Source organism: Acinonyx jubatus, chromosome E4 (genome assembly GCF_027475565.1).
Source record: "Acinonyx jubatus isolate Ajub_Pintada_27869175 chromosome E4, VMU_Ajub_asm_v1.0, whole genome shotgun sequence".
NCBI classification, from domain to species: Eukaryota; Metazoa; Chordata; class Mammalia; order Carnivora; family Felidae; genus Acinonyx; species Acinonyx jubatus.
Window position 1 is genome coordinate 29,875,464 of NC_069395.1, and position 24,876 is coordinate 29,900,339.

The 24,876-nt window shown below is 40.0% G+C and overlaps 1 protein-coding gene across 6 annotated transcripts in view; it reads right to left on the reverse strand.

Annotated features, from left to right (window-relative positions):
* Window positions 1–24,876, reverse strand: part of NR5A2 (nuclear receptor subfamily 5 group A member 2) — a 134,965-nt gene that overhangs the window by 46,284 nt on the left and 63,805 nt on the right. For all 6 annotated transcript variants that reach the window (XM_027074632.2, XM_015071506.3, XM_053209821.1 and 3 more), the window contains 2 exons: window positions 15,673–15,792; window positions 5,718–5,865 (listed from right to left, as the gene is read on the reverse strand). In XM_027074632.2, coding sequence (XP_026930433.1) covers window positions 5,718–5,865; window positions 15,673–15,792 — 268 coding nt within the window. The remainder of the gene's footprint in view (window positions 1–5,717; window positions 5,866–15,672; window positions 15,793–24,876) is intronic.

Sequence of the window (24,876 nt, forward strand, 5' to 3'; positions counted from 1 at the left end):
GAAGTTGGAAGGTAAAGCCTTCTTTCATTCACGAATGCAATAAATATTTATTAAAAACCTATATTATGTCAAGTGGTATGCTAGGAGCAAAACAAATATACTTCCTGTGTTCATGGACATTCTAGTTTATTAACCTGATAGATAAGAGGTCTTTGCTTCACTAAAAATACTAGAACAACCGTAGAGCACTCTTTGTTTAGTTTAAGTCTCAGACATTTCACCAACAGCTTGGATGGTAATTTCTATTAGAGGTAATACGTTTAACTCTTCTAAAGTAAAGGAGTTGGGGCGCCTGGGTGGCTCAGTCAGTTAAGCGTCCAACTTCATGAAGCTCAGGTCACAATCTTTATGGTTCATGAGTTTGAGCCCCACATTGGGCTCTCTGCTGTCAGCACGGAGCCTGCTTGGGATCCTCTGCCCCTTCCTCACTCCCATGCGCGCGTGCTCTCTTTCAAAAATAAACATTAAAAAAAAAGGAATAAAGTAAAGGATTTGTGATCTGACACTAGAGAATGCCTGAACCAAACCTGGAGATGAGGCAAACAGCCCTGCAGCCAGCTTTGTTCTTGAATTAAGCACGTTCAGCACTTCTTACCAAGAAGGCTCAGGTGGCAGTTTCGTGAAGGGCATCTGATGGGCAGTAGCTTTCCCTGTTGAGCCTCCCCCAAGGCAACCACAATGTATCTTCCCTGGGGCAAATGCCTCCATGTGGATGACTCTTGCCTGGGATGTGGGGTGGTAGAATCAATGCCTCATTCAAAATTTAGAAATTTGGTGTGAAGCAAAGAGCTACCACGATGAACAAAGAATATGACTTTGTCCATCCATTTCAGTTGTAGACAAGATTCCATCAATGTCAAGGAGTTGTACAACATTCCTCAACTACTGTTAGTTAACATGGGCTGAAAGCCTATGATTTTGCATTTGCTTGGAACAGACATGCATTTATCACCTGGTTTTAGTCATTACTATTCTTTTTAGATTTTCTGCAAACTTGCTTTCCCAAGGAGCTAATAAATGAACATTTCCCCTCATACGCTGGGAGAATGCAAACTGGTAATAGAAATAACTTAATTTTGAGGAGGTGTCAGTTAGAGAGTTCTCTGAAAAAAACTAGTCTCAGAAAACTAACCTGCACCTGAGGTATGAATTTTAACTAAACTACCTCCTACTACATGGTACAACCCACTTTGGTAAAGGCTTTGTTTTCAATTTAAAATTAAAAAAATCCATTTATGCATCTATTTCATCAGTAACATTTGTTAAGTCTCTACTGTGTACCAGGCAATGTGCTTGAAACCGGGGATACCGAGAAAAAGTAAAGGACAATTTCTAACCTCAAGTGAGACCCAGTCTAGAGCATGTCTCCACAGAAACACTGCAGGGCAGAGCAGAATCTTCCACCATTTCAGTGCACTTAGCCTACACGTGGGGTAGATATTAGCTACGTTTTAGGCTGGGAAAATCCCTTCAAAGAGAATAACAATCTCTTTAACTCAGCTGAATATAAAAGAGTGCTTTGAGAAATACTGGCTAGCCAGAGAAGAGAATAATTGACAACAAATCAAGGGCATTTATTAGGGAAAATAAGAGGCAACAGGTCTCTAGTACTTTCTCTTGCCACCTGGGAGGTAACAAGAGTCCAGCAGCATCTAGCCATTGAGTCTTGAGGCTAAGAAAATCCAAAGGCCAGAGAGTAACCTCTTAGTTGGCACATTCTGGTGACTCGTTCCTTTGAGCACTTAACCCATACTAATATTCCTGATGGGCTTGGACATATAATGACACCATTCAGGATGCTGTAGTTAAAAACCAGGTCAGCTTCCCAGTTCTGCATTTGTTTTCAGGAGATCAAGTTTGTGGGAATTCATGTCTTTGGAATGCATGCAGTAATGACGTTATTTGAGGGTCATGATTCCACACACATCTTCTACGAGATTTACTTCTGCATTGTTGGTGAAAGACAGAAAATTCCCTTTCATCAGTCACTTTCATTCCCTTTTAGAAGGTGGGACTACAAACCGATATATAAACATCAAAAATTTTATTTTATCTTCTCTTGAGTCATCAGTTGGAAATGGCCAACTTAGAATATCTCCTTTTCTGCCAAATTATCAATGGGTTCAAATTATGTTACTTCATGGAGGAAGATATATTTTAATTTAACAGCGTTTTAAGAAAACATTACAACTAACTAGCAGACTGGGCTCCCAGAGTCTACTACATTATATATACAAAAATATCCTGAGAGAAAGGGCATTTTTTACTTTTACTTTTATTCAATCAGCTTAACCAATTGATATCTGCTCCTGGATATAACTTGAGGAAGAGAAAAAAATAATCAGGCAGCAGAATGGAGAATTTTTAGCCAACTATACTTTTAAGTTTAGTCCTGTCATTAGCTTCTTGTAGAATCAGGAATCAGCTTTAGTGAAGAATGACTTTTGGGAGGAGGATGGTTGCTACTGGAACTTGATTTGGCTCAACTAAGCGACTATTGCTCCTCTAGATTTTTCTTTTACAAATTGTTTTTTTAATGATTATTTATTGTTGAGGAAGAGAGAGAGGCAGAGGGTGAGCAGGGGAGGGGCAGAGAGAAAGGGAGACACAGAATCTGAAGCAGGGTCCAGGTTCTGAGCTGTCAGCACAGAGCCCAACAAGGGGCTCAAACTCATGAGCCATGAGATCATGACCTGAGCCAAAGTCAGACGCTTAACCAACTGAGCCACCCAGGCACCCCCTCCTCTAGAGTCTTCTATTCTGGTTCAAGCACCCTGAAACCTGGAACTCATGTGGGACTTCTTCCTCCTAACTGTCATTATCCCATGGTTTGCATCCTATGGACTGTTAAAACCACCCCCAAATATACTTTCCATCCTTGTTCCTCTCCAGTCCACTTTCCGTATCACTTCCAGAAAAGCAAATCAACTTACATTACCCACCTAACTCCTTTTTTAAAGAATTTGGCTATACTTCCTAAATGCCCAGAGAATGAAGACCATGGCACCTATTTTTGTTAACCACTGCATCCCCAATGCCTATCTTAACACCAGAAACATAGCAATGCTCAGTACACATTTGTTGAATGCCTTAAGACATTCCATGACTGGGCTCTTGCCCACCACTCTGGCCATAACTGAGGCTCCCCTCAAGCCATACTGATCTCCTACTAGCTCTTGAACTCATCTTGCTCTCACTTGCCTTCACACTTTTGCATCAGCCAATCTTCTGGCTTAAAATGTTGTGCCTACTTGGGCTCATACCCTACTTGCCCTCACCAAATCTAGGTGGGAAACACTGTTTCATCTCCCAAGAGAATACTACTATAATCCTCTTTCAGCGCCGCCCCTGACCACTGATCAGTCCACAAAGTCCTCATTTTCCTCCAGGATCAGAGAGGCTCAAGGCTGGGCTGGGATCAAAACATCCGTTTTCAGAGTTGATGGGGCTGGGGTGGGCTGGGGTGGGCTGGGGCTTGCAAGGCTCATGAGGGTTTGAGATAGCAGGTACTGACTCTGGACGCTGCTGTGCCTTTTAAAGGTGGCTCTGCTAGGATTTCATTCCCAGTACAGGAGTAACAGGTGTTCGGGGTTAGTCCAGGTACTTAAAGGTTAACTGTCCCCATACCTCAATAAAACTGCCCAAAAAAGCTTATTTATTGTTTCTCTGGAGGAAAATGTTTTCCATATGCAAATTGGAAACTACCTGCACTTTATTGCCAGTTACTGTTTCTTGCTTCTTCAAAAATAAACTCTAAGCCAAAACTCTATGTACCTCTGACATGAAAGCCATGCTTTCCTTTTTTCCCCTTAAGCAACAAACAGGTATAGTTTTAAGGCACACTGAGCTCGTTATTCAGTGGCATCCAGGTTCAGTACACATTTGTTGAATGCCTTAAGACATTCCATGACTGGGCTCTTGCCCACCACTCTGGCCATAACTGAGGCTTCCCTCAGGCCACACTGATCTCCTACTAGCTCTTGAACACAATCAAATAAGAGAGTGTGCAGCTGAGGTTCTGGTAAATATAGGGCCCAATGGTTCAGGATGGTAATTTGTAAGGTTCAGAGGTTACAAGCGCTTCAGGACCACCATCCCACCCCCTACTTCCATTGTACTGGCAGAGAACATAAGAATTTTGAAAAACGATGAAGGAAAGACTAAAAGGGAGGAAAACGAAACACGGTTCATGGTTAATCTCTCCATCTTCAAATGCAATGCAGTTATTCACCTAACTTAAAATACGATTGAAGTGACAGAACTCTCTTTAAATATTTTGTCCCTAAGATGCTGTTAGATTTCTTACACATACATTACCACGTTTTCCATTTAATTACTGATCAAAAGGCGCTAGTCGAAAAGACGAAGATCTTGCCATAAACCAGAATGATTTGTGAGATTACAGCATGTAGGCCTGTGCGATCTTCCTCTTGATTTTCTAAACACCGTTCATGGGTAAAAGATGTAGACTTACTTGAGTAGAACTTTCCTATTTATAGTGGTTAATACAGAAACCACACAGGATCCAGTCCTGGCGTTGCAAACCTTTGAACACCACATCTATGAAATTCTGTTGTCTTTTTAAATTTTCAGGAACATTTCTCTTTGCTATATTTATCACATTTTCCAAAATATAAAAACGTTCTTTTTATTTTAAATGTTGACTACATGTGAAAAATTAACTCTGGTTCTATTACTTCAAACTATCCCTTTATTAGCAACAGTTGTGCAGTGCTGTCACGAAGAATTTTAAAATGAAAGTACCAAATTTGGAGAGTAGACACATCTGTTTTACTTTGCAGTTTGTTTTATTGTTTTATTTCTTCGGCTATGAATTCACAACTATCTTATAACTGAAGACTAAAGAAAAAACATATGTTGGTAAATCTGATTTCTGCAGTGTTTTCACTCGGGGGAAGTTGCCTCCCTCAGCTGTCTGCCAATAAGTAATAAATGGACTTGGCAAAAAGTTTATTTAAGTTGGCTTTATTAAGCCAACAAAATACAGAAATCTAGTATGGGACAGGCAGAAAAATCTGTTCCTTTGAAGTCAATAAAAATCCATCTCCTTAATCCTTTTTTTATTCCAAGCAGTGGTGATTTTTCTCAACTGACTCACTGAGAACCTTGATTTAGCCAATCTGTCTTGCTTAGTTATCTTTCTTCTCCAAAGCTTTCCTAAAGAAGCATCCTTTCCCCTTGACAACCATCATCTTTTATACTTGCATAGTGATGCATCTGGTTATAAACATTCTCTGGTTAATCCTGATAGAGATTTAAGAAACAGGCTTTTAATTACTATCCATCATTTACAGTAAAAACAGCAGTAGCTTGCAAGCTGCAACAAAAGGCGCATAGAAATCATCAATAGCAGAAGGATGGCTCCAATTCGATACCATACGTCCTTCCTAAGCAATCTCCATTCAACCTTCTGACACAGTTTTATATAACTGCTGCTTACTCATTATGTCCATTATGAGAGAAAATTCAGGACTCCAGTCTAATAACTCCTTTCCCACCCCTAACCCACCTACTAACAAGCTATGAATCATGCAGAAGGATATACATAAAAATATATTCACGCTTGAAGATTTCGTGATTTGAAAAGAAGGGCATTACCTTGGTAGAACAAAAACATGCATTGACTTCAAGACACTCCGAGACTGGCATCATATAGTAACATTTGGCTGTATGTAGTATGAGAAAGGATTCCTTACCTAAACTAAAGAGCACCAAGAATTTCAGACACACAAACTCTCGTTGATCGAACTGTAGAGAGCGAAGCTTTGCCACTAACTCCTGTGCGTGACTCATGAGATTGTTGAGGGTGGCCCCGGCTTGTGATGCTATTATGGAATAGTCCACCTGCAACACAGAATGACAGTTTTAGTGACTACCAGAATCAGAAACATGTATTTTAATTGAAACTTTTAAGAATTGTGGGTAAAATCAGATTCCACTATAGATTTACAACAGAGAAGACATTACCTGTGAAAACAGTTGGACACATGCTATTATTTTGCAATGTATCATAATTACTCTGAAAAAAACCTAATCACTTTGATAAGTTTTGTAGGGAACAGATTTTTTGCCTACCTAAATTTTATAGGTATATACCTTCGTCTTTTTTCTATTGTGACACAACATTACCAGGTAGGCTAAAATTTTTAACTCTCACAAGTAAGTTTAAAGAAAAATGTACGATCCATACAAGGTGAATCCAGAATAGCATTCTGTGAGCACGTGATGATATTAACCCGTGCATGAGGAAAGTGAAGGCAGAGATAGGTTTCTATTTTCATTTTATTAAGAGACTATATTTTAAAGTAGTCATTGTTCAAGAATGCATGCTTGTGGATGATGAAGGAATCACATTGAGATTATTCTTAAGCTTGTTGCTTCCTACAAAGCAACAACTCTTTTCATATGATTATTAATACATTTTTCTCTAAAGACGACAATGATCGTATTAAGAAAAATAACTGCTTGGGGTGCCTGGGTGGCTCAGTCGGTTGAGCATCTGACTCTTGCTCTTGGCTCAGGTCATGATCTCACGGGTTCTCGAGTTCAAGCCCCACATTGGGCTCTGTGCTGACAGAGCAGAGCTTGTTTGGGATTCTCTCTCTTCCTCTCTCTCTCAAAAATAATAAACATTTAAAAAGAAAAAAGAATTTCTTGATTTGGAAAACAAAACAAAAAAGGCTTATTTTCTTCTTCATTAAAAAAAAAAAGGTGCTGTAATGCACCAATCTTAGATTATTCATGGGGACATGAAAAGTTCAGCTTAGAATAATAAGTTAAGATGTTGGGATGGCTGTCAATGATGGTACTGGCTTTGCTGCTGCAATTATAGCATAATGGGAAAGCCCAGTTGGTACCTGATACTGCCATCCTTTTTGTACTGGAGAGCTCTCAGGCAACCAGATACTCTTTTAGGTGCATTTAATATTTGCAGCAGCAGCAAATTTGTCTGGGAGGCAAGTCCTCATCTGCCACTCACCCGGAGCAGACTGTATTAAATTTTTATATTTATTGACATTTCATTACCATAATTGACTGCACTTGCTTCTCCAGGAGAAGGCACAGGGCTGCCTCCTAAGCAGGAGAACGAGTCCCTAGAGTAGAATTTGCAATTAAAAACAAGGCAGAATGGATTTTTTTTTTATTGTGTAAATATGATGAGTTGAATTTTCAGCTTTAACTAGAGAATACTGGGTGTACAGAAACCTTTTTCAAGAGTGGGAAAAATTATGAGTCAGTGGAAAGATGACCCCCAAAGGTGCCAATCAGTTTATAAAGAGTCAACTATGCATGAAAAAGCCACAGTTAATGTGTGTTCTAGGTATGCTCTCGTATCAGGCACAGCACTGTCCTACCAGCTTTGTCCATGTGCTGGCACCTGTCTGCTACATTTAAACATCAGGTGTTCTAAGAACTCTTTCGTTTCTGAGAATGTGTGAAGGCAAAGGCCAGTACAGAGGCAACCTGAACCGTGAGCTGGAGGCAGAGAGGACAAGCAGAAGAACACGGTGGAGCACTCTGTGCGGATCTGTGTAGCACCTGAAGGCATGTCTCAACTATCATTTTGCCAGTTCTCTTACAAGGGAACTTTCTACTCCGGAGAAGTTTTCTTTTACTTAAAAGTGGTGCCTGAGCCTTAAATTCTTCAAAACTTATACACATCGTCTAACTACCCCAGATAATAATAATATAAATCCTACAGAGACATACGGGACAAGTGAGGGAATGACAGCGGGAAGGTCCTGTAGGGTCGCGAAGGCCAAAGAAAACTGGGACAAGATAGGCAGAGATCTGGGCCGACATGGCCATGTACAAACAAAGCATCTTAGGGAGGTCTTATGAGAACTCCATCCCTTAGGGCCCTGAACGTTAAATAATACAGTGAAGGTAGATGATAATAAGGTGCCTCCCCCACTTCTAGGATCATCAGGAAATGAGAGTACCTGGGGTAATACTACCAATTCAAGCTCGGCATCAATTGTTGAACGCGCCGCAGCTGAGTAGCATACTATGTACAGAGCACATTTTAATCAAAATCACCAGTTAAGCCTTAGGCGAGGAAGGTGCACTAAAATAAACCACAAATCTGTCACTATGAATTAACTTTTCTCATTATTAGGATAAAGTTAACTAAGTGTCGATATGTATATAGTTCCGACAAGTATGCAATAGGTTCAAATAGGAGAACCTCCTACTTGAAAATGTAGTACATTGTAACAAGAACCTAAAATCATTTTTTTAAAAGACAGGTTAATTAAAAGTTGATATATGTGCAGTTCTTTTTTTTTTTTTTTTTTAGTTTTTTTAATGTTTATTTGTTTGTTTTTGAGAAAGAAAGAGAGAGAGCAGGGGAGGGGCAGAGAGAGAGAGGGAGACAGAATCCCAAGCAAGCTTCAGGCTCTGAGCCGTCAGCACAGAGCCTGACACGGGGCTCGAACTCACGAACCATGAGATCATGACCTGAGCCCAAACCAAGAGTCTGACGCTTAACCAACTGAGCCACCCAGGCGCCCTGATATATGTGCAGTTCTAACAGGGATGTGATAATAAGTTCAACTCCTAGAACCTTACACTTCAAGACATAGTACACTAAACCGATAGAAACTGAAATTGTTCCACAAGATTCTATAGTTAGATGAACTTCAGGAAATCAATCGGCATACCAACAACTTTCCAGCTATACATTTATTTACATGCTAATTTGAAAGCTCAAACATGCTTATTAAATGGGAGCTCCAATAACATTTCCTTCAAGGATAATTTATCAAATTGCATGGCTCTGAAGGAGGATAGGTGATTTATTCCTGAAACAGCACACACATCTGCAACTTCCTTACATTTTATTACGCACATAATTATGTCTTCATTGTTGAGGGCAGAGTTTGTGCCCATTTCAGGAGCAGCTGGCCTTGTCTTTTATGTACTTAGTAAAATTAATTTATTGCTCTCTTACATGTAATCTTCGTGCCATTAAATTCAAGGCAGATATTGAAGAAATACTATAAGCTGATGTCCCCTATGGATAAATTTCAATCATCATGAAGGTAGAAACAGTTTTAGCTAAATTGCTTTTAGTTTTTTAGTTCTAACAGCCGAAATTTTTGATGACTTATATACACTGTAAGATGCCTGTCATTTTAATATGACACAATGATAGAAGATAATGAAGAAGTTGCCAGTGGATCTTTCCCTTGGGATGATATTACAGTGGCTGTTAATTAGTTACAATATGCAAATACGAAAAGCGATCCCACCTTAAACTACTCTATTGTTAATACACACACACACACACACACACACACATAAGTATTATGTACACACAGATATGTCTTATGTGCATGTATTTCTTTTATTTTAAAAAAAGAGAATGCGGGGCGCCTGGGTGGCGCAGTCGGTTAAGTGTCTGACTTCAGCCAGGTCACGATCTCGCGGTCCGTGAGTTCGAGCCCTGCGTCAGGCTCTGGGCTGATGGCTCAGAGCCTGGAGCCTGCTTCTGATTCTGTGTCTCCTTCTCTCTCTGCCCCTCCCCCCTTCATGCTCTGTCTCTCTCTGTCTCAAAAATAAAGTTAAAAAAAAAAATTAAAAAAAAAAAGAATTAAAAAAAAAAAGAATGCAAGCAGGAAGAGGGGTAGAGGGGAGGGAAGAGAAGAGAGGGAGAGACAGAGAGACAGAGAGAACCTTGGGCTCCAGGCTCAGCGCACAGCCCGACGCAGGGCTCTATCCCCTCGACCTGAACCAAAATCAGGAGTCAGTCACTCAAACAACTGAGGCTCCCAGGCACCTTATGTGCATGTACTTTTAAAACACTGAATAGAAATGAATTTTTGTCATAGTTTTAAAAGGATAAAAGTATAGAATCGATCTGATAATACTAATAACATTAATTATTAGTAATACTACTGATCATTGTTATTTCCTTTTTGCTTAACAAGATTTTTAATATATGCTTACATAGATGGCTGATTAAGAGATATAATGAAAGCTTAACAGCTGACCTTAGGTTTAAGCAAGAAATTTGGTGTGAATCACCAAATCCTCATTTTAATACTAGGTAGTGGAGCCCGGGGCTGCTGTCTGCAGTGGGATTGTTTCAGTTCCTCTAGTTCTCAATGAACCATGAAGGGACTCAATTGTCCAGACATTTATGTAGCAAACATAATGTGCCAGCCATGGGACTTAGGAGAAAAGTGGCGCTGTTTTATCTAACTTTTCTTCTCTCTCTTCAAGCTCCAAGAAGCAGTTCCCTGGAACTGTTTCTTAAAACTAAGTCTAATCTTGGGGCGCCTGGGTGGCTCAGTCAGTTAAGTGGCCAACTTCAGCTCAGGTCATGATCTCGTGGTTCATGGGTTTAAGCCCCGCATCGTGCTGGAGCCTGCTTCAGATTCTGTGTCTCCTTCTCTCTCTGCCCTTCCACTGCTTGTGCTCTCTCTCTCAAAAAGTAAACAAACATTAAAAAAAAAAAAAAGCTAACTAAGTCTAGTCTTTTTCTTCCTCCTCTGTTGCAATAAATGCACCTTATTTACCATGAGCTGAGTTCAGTAGGAAAATGCCAGAACACGGGATCAAGGAGCACCTGGGGCCTCACATTCCTCAGCTTGTCTAGCAGAGCTGCTATCAAGCATTGCATGGACCCGACATGCAGTCTCAAGGTGACAAAAAATTTCTTCCTGGGTTTCCTTTGTGTCAGGATGATAGCCCTGATATTATGGACTGAGGCATATTTAATATGACTGTTCATCTTAAAATACTCAGCATAAACATTTTCATTTGTTCCAGAAGAAATCATCACAGGGAAGTTGAGAAAATTCTGTAAGTAAACCTCAAAATTTCTTTTTGTTGTTGTTATACATAAATGCTAATTTATTTATTTTTGAGAGAGAGGGCAGGAGAGGGGAAGAGAGAGGGAGAGAGAGAATCCCAAGCGGGCTCTGTGCTGCCAGCACAGAGCCCGACACAAGCTCATGGCCTCACACACCATGAGCCAAAACCAAGAGTCAGACGCTCAACTGACTGAGCCACCCAGGCACCGCAAACCTGGAAATTTCTAATGAGTGATTTGGGAGTCCTGTTATTTCTTCCGGTTGAAGCTCTAAAAGGTGGTGGAGTTTAGGTAAAGTTCTATCCAGAAATTCTTTGTCACTGCTCCTCTAACCCCGGCAGGATTTAAGCAGTAGTGTCTGCCTCAACCTGCAAAGGAGTTTGGTCAAACACCTTCACTTTGGAAAGAAGGCACTTCCTTCTAGAAGTGGAATCTGGACAGCTTCAAATGCCCATGTGATTCCCTTTGCACTTCTTCCACTGAACCTTCCTCCCATCTTATCTGAACCTGTGTCACGCGGCTTTCCTGTGAAAGTGCACAGTACAAAGCACTCTGCAAGGGTCAGTCATCACAATCGTTAGATGATAAATTACACCTCTTATCACCACTGAGTGCAGGACTGTGTCTAATTTTCCCCCTCACATCTTTGATAGGCCCTCAGGAATATTTTTAGCTAAATGAATAAAGCTGTTCCTCTCCCCTAGGTGAGTGTTAAGCTGCTCATACGGGTATTTTGCTTTATTGAAATAATTCTGTGGAATTTTTTCACCACGATATCAACATCATAACTCTATACGACGCATCGTGGAAACAGGCTTCTATCATTGTTTCAAAGTTCACATTCTGCACAAATCTGTGGTAGTAGGTCAATGTGTTTCAGTGGCAGATGAATTATTTGATTTAGGAAAGTAAGAAAAACCCACATTTAAAACACTTTTCTCCAAAGACTGGAAGAAAACTCAACAAAGACAGCTGATTCAGGGTGGTGGCATTAGGAATGACCCTTTTTCTTTTTTTCTAGCATTTTCTTCATGCTGAAGTAACTTCATAACAGTAAGTAATAAACAGGTGAAAATACTCCTGGGAAAATTTATATTTGTTTTTACAATGTGTTTACAAGGCCACACCAAAAAGTATATATACAACAAAAACATTTATTTATTCAGGCTCAATGAAAAAGAAATGAATGTTTTGCTTGGAAGTTCCATAGAAGGGGTCAGGCACTGACATGATACACAAAGACCAAATTGAGCACCTATGGTGAAGCAAGCTCTGTACATCTAAAACCATACAGAAAAGCAGTCTGGTATGTTAGTTAAGAACACAAAGTTTGGCACGAGGCTGCCTCAATCTGAATATCCTACCACTATTTATAGTTGTGTTTTGGCCTTGAATCAAATACGTCACCTCTTTTTGCCTCAGTTCCTCATCTGCAAAATGGGGATAATAATAATAATGATAATAATAGTACTTTCTTCATACGGTTGTTGACTTCATAACTGTCAGCTACATGTCAGCTTAGTTTTGATAGTTTCTAATTTTCACATCTGCACTTTACAGAACTATTTCTTGTAATTCCTACTATAGTCCTGTGAGGTGGTTTCCACTACAGTCCCCACTAGATACGCAAGGACACTCAACCTTGGAGAGAAAGGGGAGCTGCTCAAGATGACACAGCTAGTAAGTTTTGGAATGGGGACTTGAACACAGGTCAGTTCACCTCTGAACTAGACCACATGTGTACAACACACACACAGACACACACACACACAACATTTTCATACTAGAGAAAAAGGAGTCTGCACTGGTAATGAAGATATACTCTACCCATAGTTCAATTGTTGTTAGTCTATAAACGAAGGAAATTCTCTCTCTCTCTCTTTTTTTTTTTTTTTTTTGCTTTCTTCAGCCATCTCCATGCCTTTTCCTTTTAAAAATCATTCCCCCCACCCTGCATATTGCTCTACTCTTGCACTTCCTTTCATCCTTTCATCACTGCTTTCCTGATCTTCCTAAAATTAGCATACTCCAAATCCTGTATTATTGTCATTGTTGCTTTAACAACAACAACAACAACAACAAATCCAGGTTTCCCCACGTAATCAGGGAAGTGTTTTATCATTCTAAGAAAATTATACTTCACATTCTCAGTATCTCCCTGCATCTCGGGGTGGGAAGCAGTGCATGTCTCCTACAGTAAAAAAGTGACTTAGTAATGTAGGACCCGTGCTGGTGTCTCAGCCCCACGACAGAAAATGGGAAGTTGTAAGACTGTGTAGATGAGATGTGGGAACATGGAGGGGATTAATACTCTGGGTGTTGAGTGCAAGTTAACTTGTTTTAATTAAGCATTTAGGTTACACATAGAATGGTTCTAATTTAGTACCATCAGCTAATATTTATCACGCACCTCACATATTCAGCACTAAATAGGTACTGTGGAGATGTAAAAATAAGTCTATGACCCCACATTAAAATATCTTTCTCATTCTGTTGGAACGGTCACATGCTTTGGAAAAGTCTTCCTTTATAGCACTTCTTTTGCTTTTACTTAAGAAATTCTAGGAGATGAAATATTGCTGGATTCATGAATCGCTTAATAAAGCCAATTAGATCTTTAAAAAAAAAAAAAAGGTGTAAATTCCAAGAAGGCCGGAGATACATTCAAAATGTTTTGTCTACTCTGTTCCACACCAGAATAGAAGATTTGTTTCAAAATTTTCGTAAGTAAGAATGTCTGATTATAATGAATCATTACTATACTATACTATACTATACTATACTATACTATACTATACTATAATGAATCATTACAATTCATTGGATTGGATAGAAAGGGGAAGGGGAGGGGTTTGATGCAAATGTTACTCACTTTAGAAGGGCGGAGGAGAGAGCTAGAAGAATTTGGGTGGCAGGAAAGGTGTGAGGTAAGAACTAGTTCTCCACCAGGGAGTTCTCTATTCTGTTGTGATGGCAAAACATGAAGTAGCAATAATTGATACTAAAGACTATAAATACCATCTATTCCTGAGTGTTCTTGGTTTTGAAAATCAGAGAGAAGAAATGCACTTTCTCTACTTTGTAAATGGTAATTACTTTTACCCAGGGACAGCACTTAAGGCAAAATGAAATGTGAAATAAGGAGTATTTCTAAAGAGCAAGAATGGAAGTGCTTTGAGAAAGAACTGCACAAACCCATTTGATTTCTGAAACTCGGAAGGAAATGAAATCAAATTAATCTGTGGGCTGAGTCTTCTTCTAATGCAGTTTCTACTTGGGCAGGGATGGGGGAATATAAGGGGGAGAGGGGGCTAGGAGTCATACCCAGTGATTAAACTCTAGAAATGGGTACGTTTCTCCAAAGACTTGGGTCACTGGACGAAAATGTTAAACAGAAATTTCAAAGTGCAAGACGTCAAGCCCATGAGACTTTATTTTCTCGTCTAGAAGGCTTTTCTCAAGAGATGTACAGAAAGCAGGGACCAGACAGTGATGGAGATGGTTGAATTGATCCAATTTGCAAAAACTCTGAAATAGTGCTTGCCTTTAATTTGATTGGGAAAATGTGATTTATTAATAATACAGCAAATGGTGTGGAGACAGCCTCTCATTTTCAAATATGCACTACTGTGGTTTCACAGCACATAAACATTTATGGCTGGATGTAAAAGATCACGGTGCCTGAGTCCTGAAGTACTGAGGCATTGCTGAACACGGCAGTGATGCTTGAATAGGAATGACCCAATGGACTTAGGGAAGCCCTATGCTCCATGCATTTATTTTAATAACACATCGGTTATTGAATGAAGGCTATGAAATGGGAGGGACATGCCAAAATCCTGTAAAGTTGGACTTAGGTCCATGAAGCCAATAACTATCTCTCCTCCTCCAAGTCTTTGCTAAAATATCACCTTCTCAATAAGACCGAATCAACCACTCCTATTTAACACTGCAATCCTTGGGTCACAATGCAACATATGCCCATGGATGTGTGCTGATTCTCTTTTGCACAGAACTTCCTGTTTCTTTTTTCCATTTCTTCCTTTATTCAACAGCACTTGGACCTCTAATACAGTATATGTTCCTTATATATAGGTTTCTTATAGGATTATTCTTTATTGTCAGCTTCTCCCTACTATAATGTTAAGTTTCACGAGGGTAGCAGCCTTTTTCTGTGTTGTTCACTAGTATCTGCCAAAACCTTAGAATAGTGACTAGCACACCGTCAGACGTTCAGTAAATATTTGTTGACTGACAAACATCAATTCAGAAAGGTGTAGGACCTAACAGTAATTTTTTCTGCCTTTGTTTTGAATGATGGCTGGCTCTTGAAAACTCGAACCCCTGTCTCCTTTCACGTGCTTGCCTTTATGCCAAACATTTAGTTTATATACGATATTTGAATCAGTCTTTTCCACCACTATGACTTCAAGACAGTAAAGATTCCACAACGTATAAGCTTTTTTAATAGCTGATAAACAAGTGTGATAGATTGATGCAGAAGCTCGTGGAAAAAATGCTGGGTACTAATCGTGAATTTTGATTTAGCAATTGTTTGGACCCTTCAAAGCACAACTTTCAATCCCAGCAGACTGAAAGCAGCAGAATGTTTGTGATTATGTTTGCTTTTACAAGTTTAACCGTAATCATCAGTGTAGGAACAGAGTGCACCAGGCCAGCTTTTCTAAATTATGTACAGCCAATCTCTCCCTTTCAAAGCACCAGAGTGCTTCTGACCTAGTTAAATTCCTGCCATTCTGAACATGCTTAATAAAAAGACTTTTTTTCTTTTTTTTTCTTTTTTTTTTTTTGATTCTATTCTCTATACTCACTTGTTGCCCAGTAACCAGGAAGATTGATCCTTCCTTTCCGTGTACCACTTGTCGGTAAATGTGGTCGAGAATTAAGAGCTCACTCCAGCAATTCTGAAGCAGTTTCATTTGGTCATCAACCTATAAAAGAAATAGAAAAAAAAAAATGGCACTGTTATTCACCACATTTTTTATCTTTGCATAATTTTCTGCATAAGAGAACTCGCTATAAGCCAAGAACTCTCTGCCGACGGTTGCCACAGCATAGATGCTTGGGGTTTACATCGCTGCTCCTGAAAATCATTATTTTCATTTGGACAAATACGTTTTAAGCCATGTATGAATACTTAAGAGTAGTATTTATAATCAATGAGCTGCTAGGAAAAGGTCCTCCATTAGAACAGTCTGTCCAACGTTAACAGAGCTATTAGAGTTTGCTTATGGGAGGTACAGGCGCCTCACTCTGTCCTCAGTAGACCCCACTGGAATGACCCCAAATAGCCTGTGCTTATGTATCTAGAGTTTAATACATTGACCCAAAGCTGAAATAGTATATAGATATTTGCAAGCTGACAAACTGAGAAGATTTATATAAGAGACAACTAGCATGCCAGCACAAATGACTTTTGGAACACTGCCATACTTTGTCATCAGTGTTGATCGGAAGTCCAAACCTTGCTAGACTTTGAACCAAACAATCACCAGCCATAGTCTTGATGCTACCCTGCATTTGCTTTACGATTTGGACGATTTTCCCACAAACTCTCTAAACTTCAGTTTCCAGAACTGAAAAATGAACCAAGAACATTACCTCCCTCAGAGGACTCCATGAAGAAAATGAAATGTGCTGTGTCCCAGTGGGCATTTTATTCTTATTTCGTCTTGTCCTCCAGGAAACTGGATTCTTCAATGACAAACCCATACCTACTTCATGTACAGCTCACATATCCACAGTCTAAATGTGACGAGCATATTCACCCAGTCATATGGCTACTTGTAATAGTTTGTTCTTCATTTCGTAACATATACCAGCCAAAGACCCTGGTTTTTCCAAATGTGGTGGCCACATCTAGACATACACTGTGTATTTATAAAAATAACATCTGACATTGAGGTGTTGTTTCATAGTTTTTAGCGTTTTTTGTGCATTGGTTTAGACTTGACTGACAGAACATGCCTTTGAAGTTAGCCAAGTTGGTATCATTCTATTCAATTTATTCTATTCAATTTAAAAATAGGGTCTCAGAGAGGTTAAGTGGTATGCCTAAAAAATTTTCTCTCTCTCTCAAGTTCTAGGTTGTCTCCAAATTACATCAGGAGGTGCTAAAAATTTTTAATTTTTTAAAAAATTTTTATCTTATTTTAGAGAGAGAGAGTGTGTGAGCAGGGGAGAGAGAGAGAAAAAGAAAGAGAGAGAGAGACAGAGAGAGCAAGAGAGAATCCCAGGCAGGATCCATGCTCAGTACAGAGCCTGACTCAGGGCTTGATCCCACAATCCTGGGATCATGATCTGAGCTGAAATCAAAAGTCAGACTGAACTTCCTAGGTGCCCCAGTGCTAACATTTTCTAAGTGAAATTAATTTGACTTACTTTTAACAAATTCATTTAAAAATTTTTTATTTTAGCATTTATTTTTTGAGAGACAGAGTGTGAGTGGGGGAGTGTCAGAGAGAAAGGGAGTCACAGATTCTGAAACAGGCTCCAGGCTCTGAGCTGTCAGCAGAGACCCCAAGCAGGGCTCGAACTCATGAACTGTGAGATCATGACCTAAGCCAAAGTCAGATGCTTAACCAACTAAGCCACCCAGGCACCCCATTAACAAACTCATTTTCGAGTGGCCATTCAATGGAACTCTGGAGAGCTTGTTGATTCTTGGGAAATTTCCACTCATACATTCATTAGTAGTGAGTTTGTGACTAACTTTATTTCCATGAGTCTAGGACATTGTGAATATGTTCAAGAGAGCACTGAACTCATAGTACAAAGAAGGATTCAAGGCATAGTTCTATACTTCCCAGCTATAAGAACTTGGTCAAGTCACTTAATTCTTTTGGACTTATTTCCTCACTTAAAAATATGAGATAGGGGGCGCCTGGGTGGCTCAGTCGGTTGAGCGGCCGACTTCGGCTCAGGTCATGATCTCGCGGTCCGTGAGTTCGAGCCCCGCGTCGGGCTCTGTGCTGACAGCTCAGAGCCTGGAGCCTGCTTCAGATTCTGTGTCTCCCTCTCTCTCTGACCCTCCCCCGTTCATGCTCTGTCTCTCTCTGTCTCAAAAATAAAATAAACGTTAAAAAAAAATTTTTTTTTAAAAATATGAGATAGTTTTTGTGAGGATGAATTAAGACTGTGGGTGGGAAATTCCCTTCATAAAACGTAAAATAATACACAAATGAAGAAATAACAGAGGGCTCCTGCTTGGTAGACCACATTGATTCTGTGGAGGAGAAAAGTGGTAGTAGAAATTGAAACTACACAAAACTACAATCAGGCTCTATGATCAGGAAAATGCTCCCAAAACACCTCCATCAGAAATACTTTGAACCAGGGACGCCTAGGTGGCTCAATCGGTTAAGCGTCCAATGCTTGATTTTGGCTCAGGTCATGACCCCAAGGTTCATGAGTTTGAGCCCAGCATTCAGCTCTGCGTTGACAGTAAGGAGCCTGCCTGGCATTCTGTCTCTCTCCCTTTCCTTCTGCCCCTCCTCTGCTCACTCTCTCTCTCTCAAAATAAACTTAAAAAAAAAAAACAAACATACTTTGAACCAGTTAGTCTGTTCTGACAAGAAGAATTTCATTCAATTAGCAAATAAGATGTTTTTAAGAGATGATTATGTGGTGGGTATGAGTGCCAGACCGGGGATAGAATGGTGAACTAATGTGGTCTCTACCTTGTGAAAATGACTCTCGTGGGGGACGATGCTCACTCAACTACTACTTAGGGGTTTAGTGGCCATAGGAGGTCATGTTCTTCTCTCCAGGAAAATCCCCAGAGTGACATGTGGTGTAACAGGTCAGGCTTTGGGCAGCAGTTAATTAGATCCACCTACATGTTCTCCACAAACTGTTGTCACAAGGAGCTGGGGCCAAATGTACCAGCAACATACATGTTGTAGCATCCAGGGCAGAGTCCCAGAATTCTCTCATCTCATATGCTTGGGGTGATTTCAAAACAAATCTTACTTTGCTCTACTGGGTCTTATTATAGTCTCATTCCAGCAAAAACAAGATCAGCATCTTATTTCGAATTTATCAGTCTGTGAGGGCAATTTGGCTCCCCTGTATGTTTCTTTGTTTTGTTGTGTGGGTGTCTGTGTGTGTCTGAAGGTTTAGTTATTTATTTAGTACTCTTTTCAGGGAAACCTAAAATACTCCACCCTGAGATTGTCTCCCCAGAAACAATTATTATATGTGTTCATGTTGCAGATAATTTCAGCATGGGTGGGGGAATACAGACACGTCAAAGTGTATTTGTTATTCCCATTTTAGAAAAATGAAAGAGCCAGGAGATTATCTGCGGGCCACACAGAAAAGGAGAAAAGGTGAGTGAAAATTAAAAGCAGCATAGTTTTGGAAGCCATCTCATTAAGGGGTTCTTCCTCTTCATTTGCATTTTATGGTCCCTTATTTTCATATAGAACATGACACAAATACTGCCGTAATAGTTTTCCAGCATCAAACCATGTTCCAGTTGTAAAACAGAATCAGACTTCTGGCCTTCTTTTCTTTGGGGATGTTGAAGATACACTTCCAAACAATGATATATTTTTGTCCCGTGTTCGGAAAAAGAATGGGGTGTACCATTTTCAGACTTTATGCCTCTGTGTGTGTGTGTGTGTGTGTGTGTGTGTGTGTGTGTGACAGAGAGAGAGAGAGAGAGAGAGAGAGAGAGAGAGAGGGAGGGAGGGAGAAAGAAAAGGACAGAGAGAGGGAGAGAGAGAGAGAAGAGTGCCAGCCAATTGCCAAGGAAGATACCAAAGTTCTGCTTTCCTGTATCCTCTGTTAAGTTTTTTTTTAATGTTTATTTATTTTTTATTTATTTATTTTTTGTGACAGAGGACAAGCACATGGGGGAGGGGCAGAGGGAGACACAGAACCCAAAGCAAGCTCCAGGCTCTGTGCTAACAACATAGAGCCTGATGTGGGGTTCAGACTCACAAACGGTGAGATCATGACTGAAGCTGAAGTCGGTCGCTGAACCGGCTGAGTCACCCAGGTGCCCAATCCTCTGTAAGTTTCTTACTAAAGGGCTGGATATCTCTTCATCCCCATTTCTGCCCGCAGCTGCCTAGGTCCAGAGGCAGTAAGAAAATAGGTAGGCTTTTAAAATCTGCATATTTCCTGGTTCCTCAGCTTCTTCAGAAATTGCAAGAATAGGTGAACATGTCTGTTTCTCAACATGAGCACTTGATTTTTGGTTTTATATTTTGTACTACTCATGTCACCATTTTTTCCTTCGTGTCTAAGATAGGATCTCTGTTGTAATGCCCCTGTTTTCACAAAGTACTGTAATTGCTTGTTCACGTGTGTGTGTCTGCCCTCCGTGAGGACGGGGCGGAACGTCAGGCCACAGATCCTACAGTGCCTACCACAGCACCCGGCAAAAAAAAAATGTACTTCATAAATGGTTGTTAAGAGGGAAAACCTTCCCTTCTGCAAGTTTCTGCTATTCACCTGTGAATCTCTGGTACCTAGCCCACAAGATAAGCAAGCAACTCCTTCAGTGTTTGTGGAATAAATAATAGTCTTTCCCCAGCAATGAACACACGAGTAACTTATATCCGACCCTTCCCACGTGGGCTGGCAGGTCTGGACCCTCGGCTGCCCCTTCATAAAGACTTCTTGACTGATTGTAATTTTAACACTCTTCCTGAGCAATTGATTCCTTGTTTTAACACTCTCTGAGGGGGTTTTCCATGCCAACATTCCATTTCATTATTTTCCATAATTGATTATGCAGTATTTCATGTTATCTTGAAATTGGTGAGTATGCAGCTTCACAGTGCTCTGGGTGGCACAGGTTTTATGTAGCTCTATGAATAAAAGGGCAGGGTAAATTTGATGACCCACTTGCTCTCTATCTCTAGATAAGAAAAGCTGGCAATTTTGAAGATATTTTTCCTTTAGAAAGCAGAGTTATAGTGACACGGGATGGGAGGGGGAAGAGGAGAAAAATAATCCACTACTTTGAGTAAATTCTCCACGTATCAATGCTGTCAATAAATATTTAGGGTGGCATCTGGGGAGCCTAGAAGGGGAACCAATGGAGTATAATTTCCATTATATATCAAAACCTCTCACTAGTTAGCCATACCAGCCTCATACAATGCTGTGTTATCAGCTGCAATAAAAGGAAACACTTCTCTCAGAAACCTAGTTACTCATCACAGAAACTATTTATATTGACATTACAGGTGAGTGTGTAAAAGAACACAATCCACATATTGTTAATGAAGCACACCTCCCACAACCCAGAATGTTAATCATTAGAAACTCATGCTTTCTCATAAGAACAGTGAATCTGGGCAAACAATTAGAGAAAGAAAAATGTGTAGAACTTTCTCAAGCCCTCATTTAATTTATCAAAACCCTTCTGTTGCCCCCTCCCCTTTATCTTTTAACAGTCTGGCAACGAAACTGATTTCACTTTTCCTCTGGCAGGGGGATTTGGAAATTGACATCATGAATCACTGTGGTTAAATTTTAAGAAGGATATTTTTAGGAGCACATTCTACTGACGTGGATTGGTAATTGAAAAGTGGACATGGACCCGTCTATTTCTGATCATTAGGTCTGGTGTTCTGGGCCGCGGTTACAAACTTGGCCGAGGTGAATGCATCAGACACGATCCCTGCCTTCAAGAGACTCACAGTCCAGGGAGCGGAGACAGAAGAGTAAATCTGCTATTCTAACCACACATGCAGAGGAAAGCTGAGGAAGTCTTTACCCTGCTTTGCATCCCAGGGGGTCAGGGAAGCTTCTGAAAAGAGGGCACTTAAATACAGGACTTAATGTTGTAGAATCACTTAATGAACTTTCTTTTTTTCTTTTTCTCTCAGTAACTCCTGCTAGAATAATTCTTAGAATAAAGTATTTAAAAACAATGTGAAGATTCTTCACAATCATGACAAATAAATCCAGCTATTATTTCATTTTTTTTTCTTCCTGGCAGAAAGGGAAAAAAAAAACCCTCAAAATGAACCTCCATTTTTTTATACTTCCTTTTGTGACAACAGTGACATTTATAAAGGCATATTCAAAAGCAAGGACAGAAAATTCAAAACAAATCAAAATCAACTTCACAAATCTTAACGGGAACGTGCTCTGGGCAAGGCAGGCACACAAGTTGCTTTAATCTTTTACTGTTTTTATAAAGAACACTGCTGATTATCTGCCTCTGTAATAAACTGCTACAAAGTCCAAGAAAAAAAATGATTTCACATTAACAATGATTAAACAAGCACTAAAAACAATACTGTACAAGAGAAATAACAGCCAGTAAAACTCCCCTGTCAATTGTTACAATGCCCCATAGATTTATGGCCAGAAGTTCTTCTCTGCCCTGAGATTACTGAAGTGGCTCCAGTATACTGTCTAACTGGATTTCTCCTGGTTCAGAACACAAAGACGGACCTGTCAATGCTTGGGCAGCACACTGTACTACTCTGGCCCTATTCTATGTTTCTTGAGTGGAACAACAAAGGATTCCTCCCCCTCACCCCCCTTGATGTAACTTCTCAGGTCACGGAAGCAGGAGGTAGAGGGGTTTCACTATGATATCTGTCCTTTGTCTCCATTCCACCAACCCCTTCCAATCTACACTCATTTCACCTTCCATTGAGGCCCAACAGCCCACAGAATCCAGGATCTCTAAGTCTACCTGCTTCTCCTTTTGTTCTCATTCATCATATACAGAGTCACCAGCATTATTTCTCTCAAAAAGGGAGAAACTTATAAACACAAACTTCTGGACATGAACCTCTTCCAAATTCCCTAGATTTCCATTCTGAGATGTCTACCAAACCAGACTTCCCTGAGCAGTGTATGCTGGGAACAGTTACTGACCAGCATGCCTGCTGATCCTTCAGCCTAGGGGGGCCTCGAGTGGCCAGAAGCTAGGGGAGTAAAGAGAAGTAAGTGGTTTTCATGCAGCTGATAGCCTTAATCTCCAGAGAAGTGGGGCCACCTCAGTCCTGTCCCATCCTCCACATAATTGGGTGTCAAGTTAAAGAGTGGAGTGTGGTTGGGAAATGAATAAGATAGCTGTCAGCACAGAGAGAAGACAGGAAATAAAACAGACCAGCCTCTACTTCTATAACACTCAATCCAGAGTCACTCAGCAAAGGCAGTCAGAGGCCCCAGGCCAAGGAACCCCAAAGGGAACCACCCTGTCACCCAGGGTACAATAGCAAGGAATGGTGTGATTTGTGGTAAAGGTCTTCCATCAAAAATTATTAAATTTCTCTCAAAGTCTAATGCATCCAAGGGGAAGTTTCATTTATCCAGAACACTCATATGGCTGGTATACCTTATTTCCTAGGGATGTCACATGCAGGACTTTTTTTTTTTAAGTTTATTTATTTATTGAGAGAGAGCAACCATGTGAGATGAGCAGAGAGAGAGGGAAGAGAGGGACAGAATCCCAAGCAGGCTCCACACTGTCAGCATGGAGCCCCATCTGGGGCTCGAACTCACAAACTGTGAGATCATGACCTGAGCCAAAATCAAGAGTCAGATGCTTAATCAGCTGAGCCACCCAGGTGCCCCACATGCAGGATTATTTTATTCAAAGATGTGCTAATGCCAGATAATCAATGTCAGGTTTTTGTGTTTTTTTTTTCATTTAAATAAATGTGAGATAATTACATAAGTGGGAGACATCTTTGAGGTTTGGAGAGAATACTGCACAGTGTACGTACCTGTTAAATACCACTTGAATTGTGTATCATCAGAGACAGCATAACGGAATTCAGCCAATTTCTTTCACATAGCACAGTAGCTATGGTCTCAGATTTTGTCAAACCAAAGGACAAATTTTTCCCAGCTTTTACCCCTCCTCTTATCCACATTTCAAAAAGCTTCTTGTTGAAAGATCAATTACTTATAAGCTAATAGTAAGCTCATCATTTTGGGGGGGGGGGGTAAAATAAAAATGTGCACGCAACGGTGCTGGTAGTCTTTCCTGTTTAATTCTACATATACATCCACATATAATTTATGTGATCTGATTAAGGTGGACACAAAACACTAAAGAGACTATTCTTCCTTGTGGCTTATAAAATGCATTGCATTCCACTGCTTTAAAGCCAAAGCATGTACGTATGTAAAGAGATGGGGGAAAGAGAGTTTCTGCCACTCGTAGAAAGTTAGCTATGTTGATACTTTCTCTGAGAGTTACTTTGACATGACAATTCAGTTAGCATGATGGGGTGATTCTTCCATGTGGTTGTGGACTTTTGCAAAGTAAAGAAGACAGGAATTAGAGTAGCAATGAACTTCACGGCCAGCCTAGCCCCAGATTTCTGCCACTGGTATTAAAAAGGCTGGTCTGTATGACAGCATGGTTAATCTAGGAGTCACTTACCTTGTCAGATTATGAACATATCCCAATCAACAATAAATCAAACAAAATATAGCTGGGTTTTACTGAGACTTGAATGAATGTAAGACATTATCCTCAAGGAACTTATAAATGAATTGAACAAATAAGACATATCTATGCCAAGTAATTAGTGTATAAGGCAGCATACACAGTGTTAAACTATGGAATCAATAACTTGAAAATGAATATATAATACTGTGTGTATGTCTGAGTTATGTGTATAACTGAGTTATATATGTAATAACTCAACTTACTATATTTATTTACTATAACTGAGTTATTATATGTATGTATCAAATGCCATATCCTTACAATATTTAAAGCAGTTTATATGTACATATAATAAAAGATGAATAATGGAATAAATGAGAAAGTGAAGATAAAAGGAAAATAAAGGTACAATGACAAGTGGAAGCCAAGGCTAGGATCAGTCCCTAAAATCAGTTTCATAAGGGTGGTTTCAGTTATTGGAAATGGGCCACAGTTTTGGTTCCTTATAGCCAGAGCACCATTACTAACATGATTTGCAGTGTGCATGAGATAAAATCTGGTGACCTGCAAAACAGCCTATCTTAGTACTGGACACCTGTGAGAAATTTCTCTGTGAGTTTTCCAAGGAGGGCTC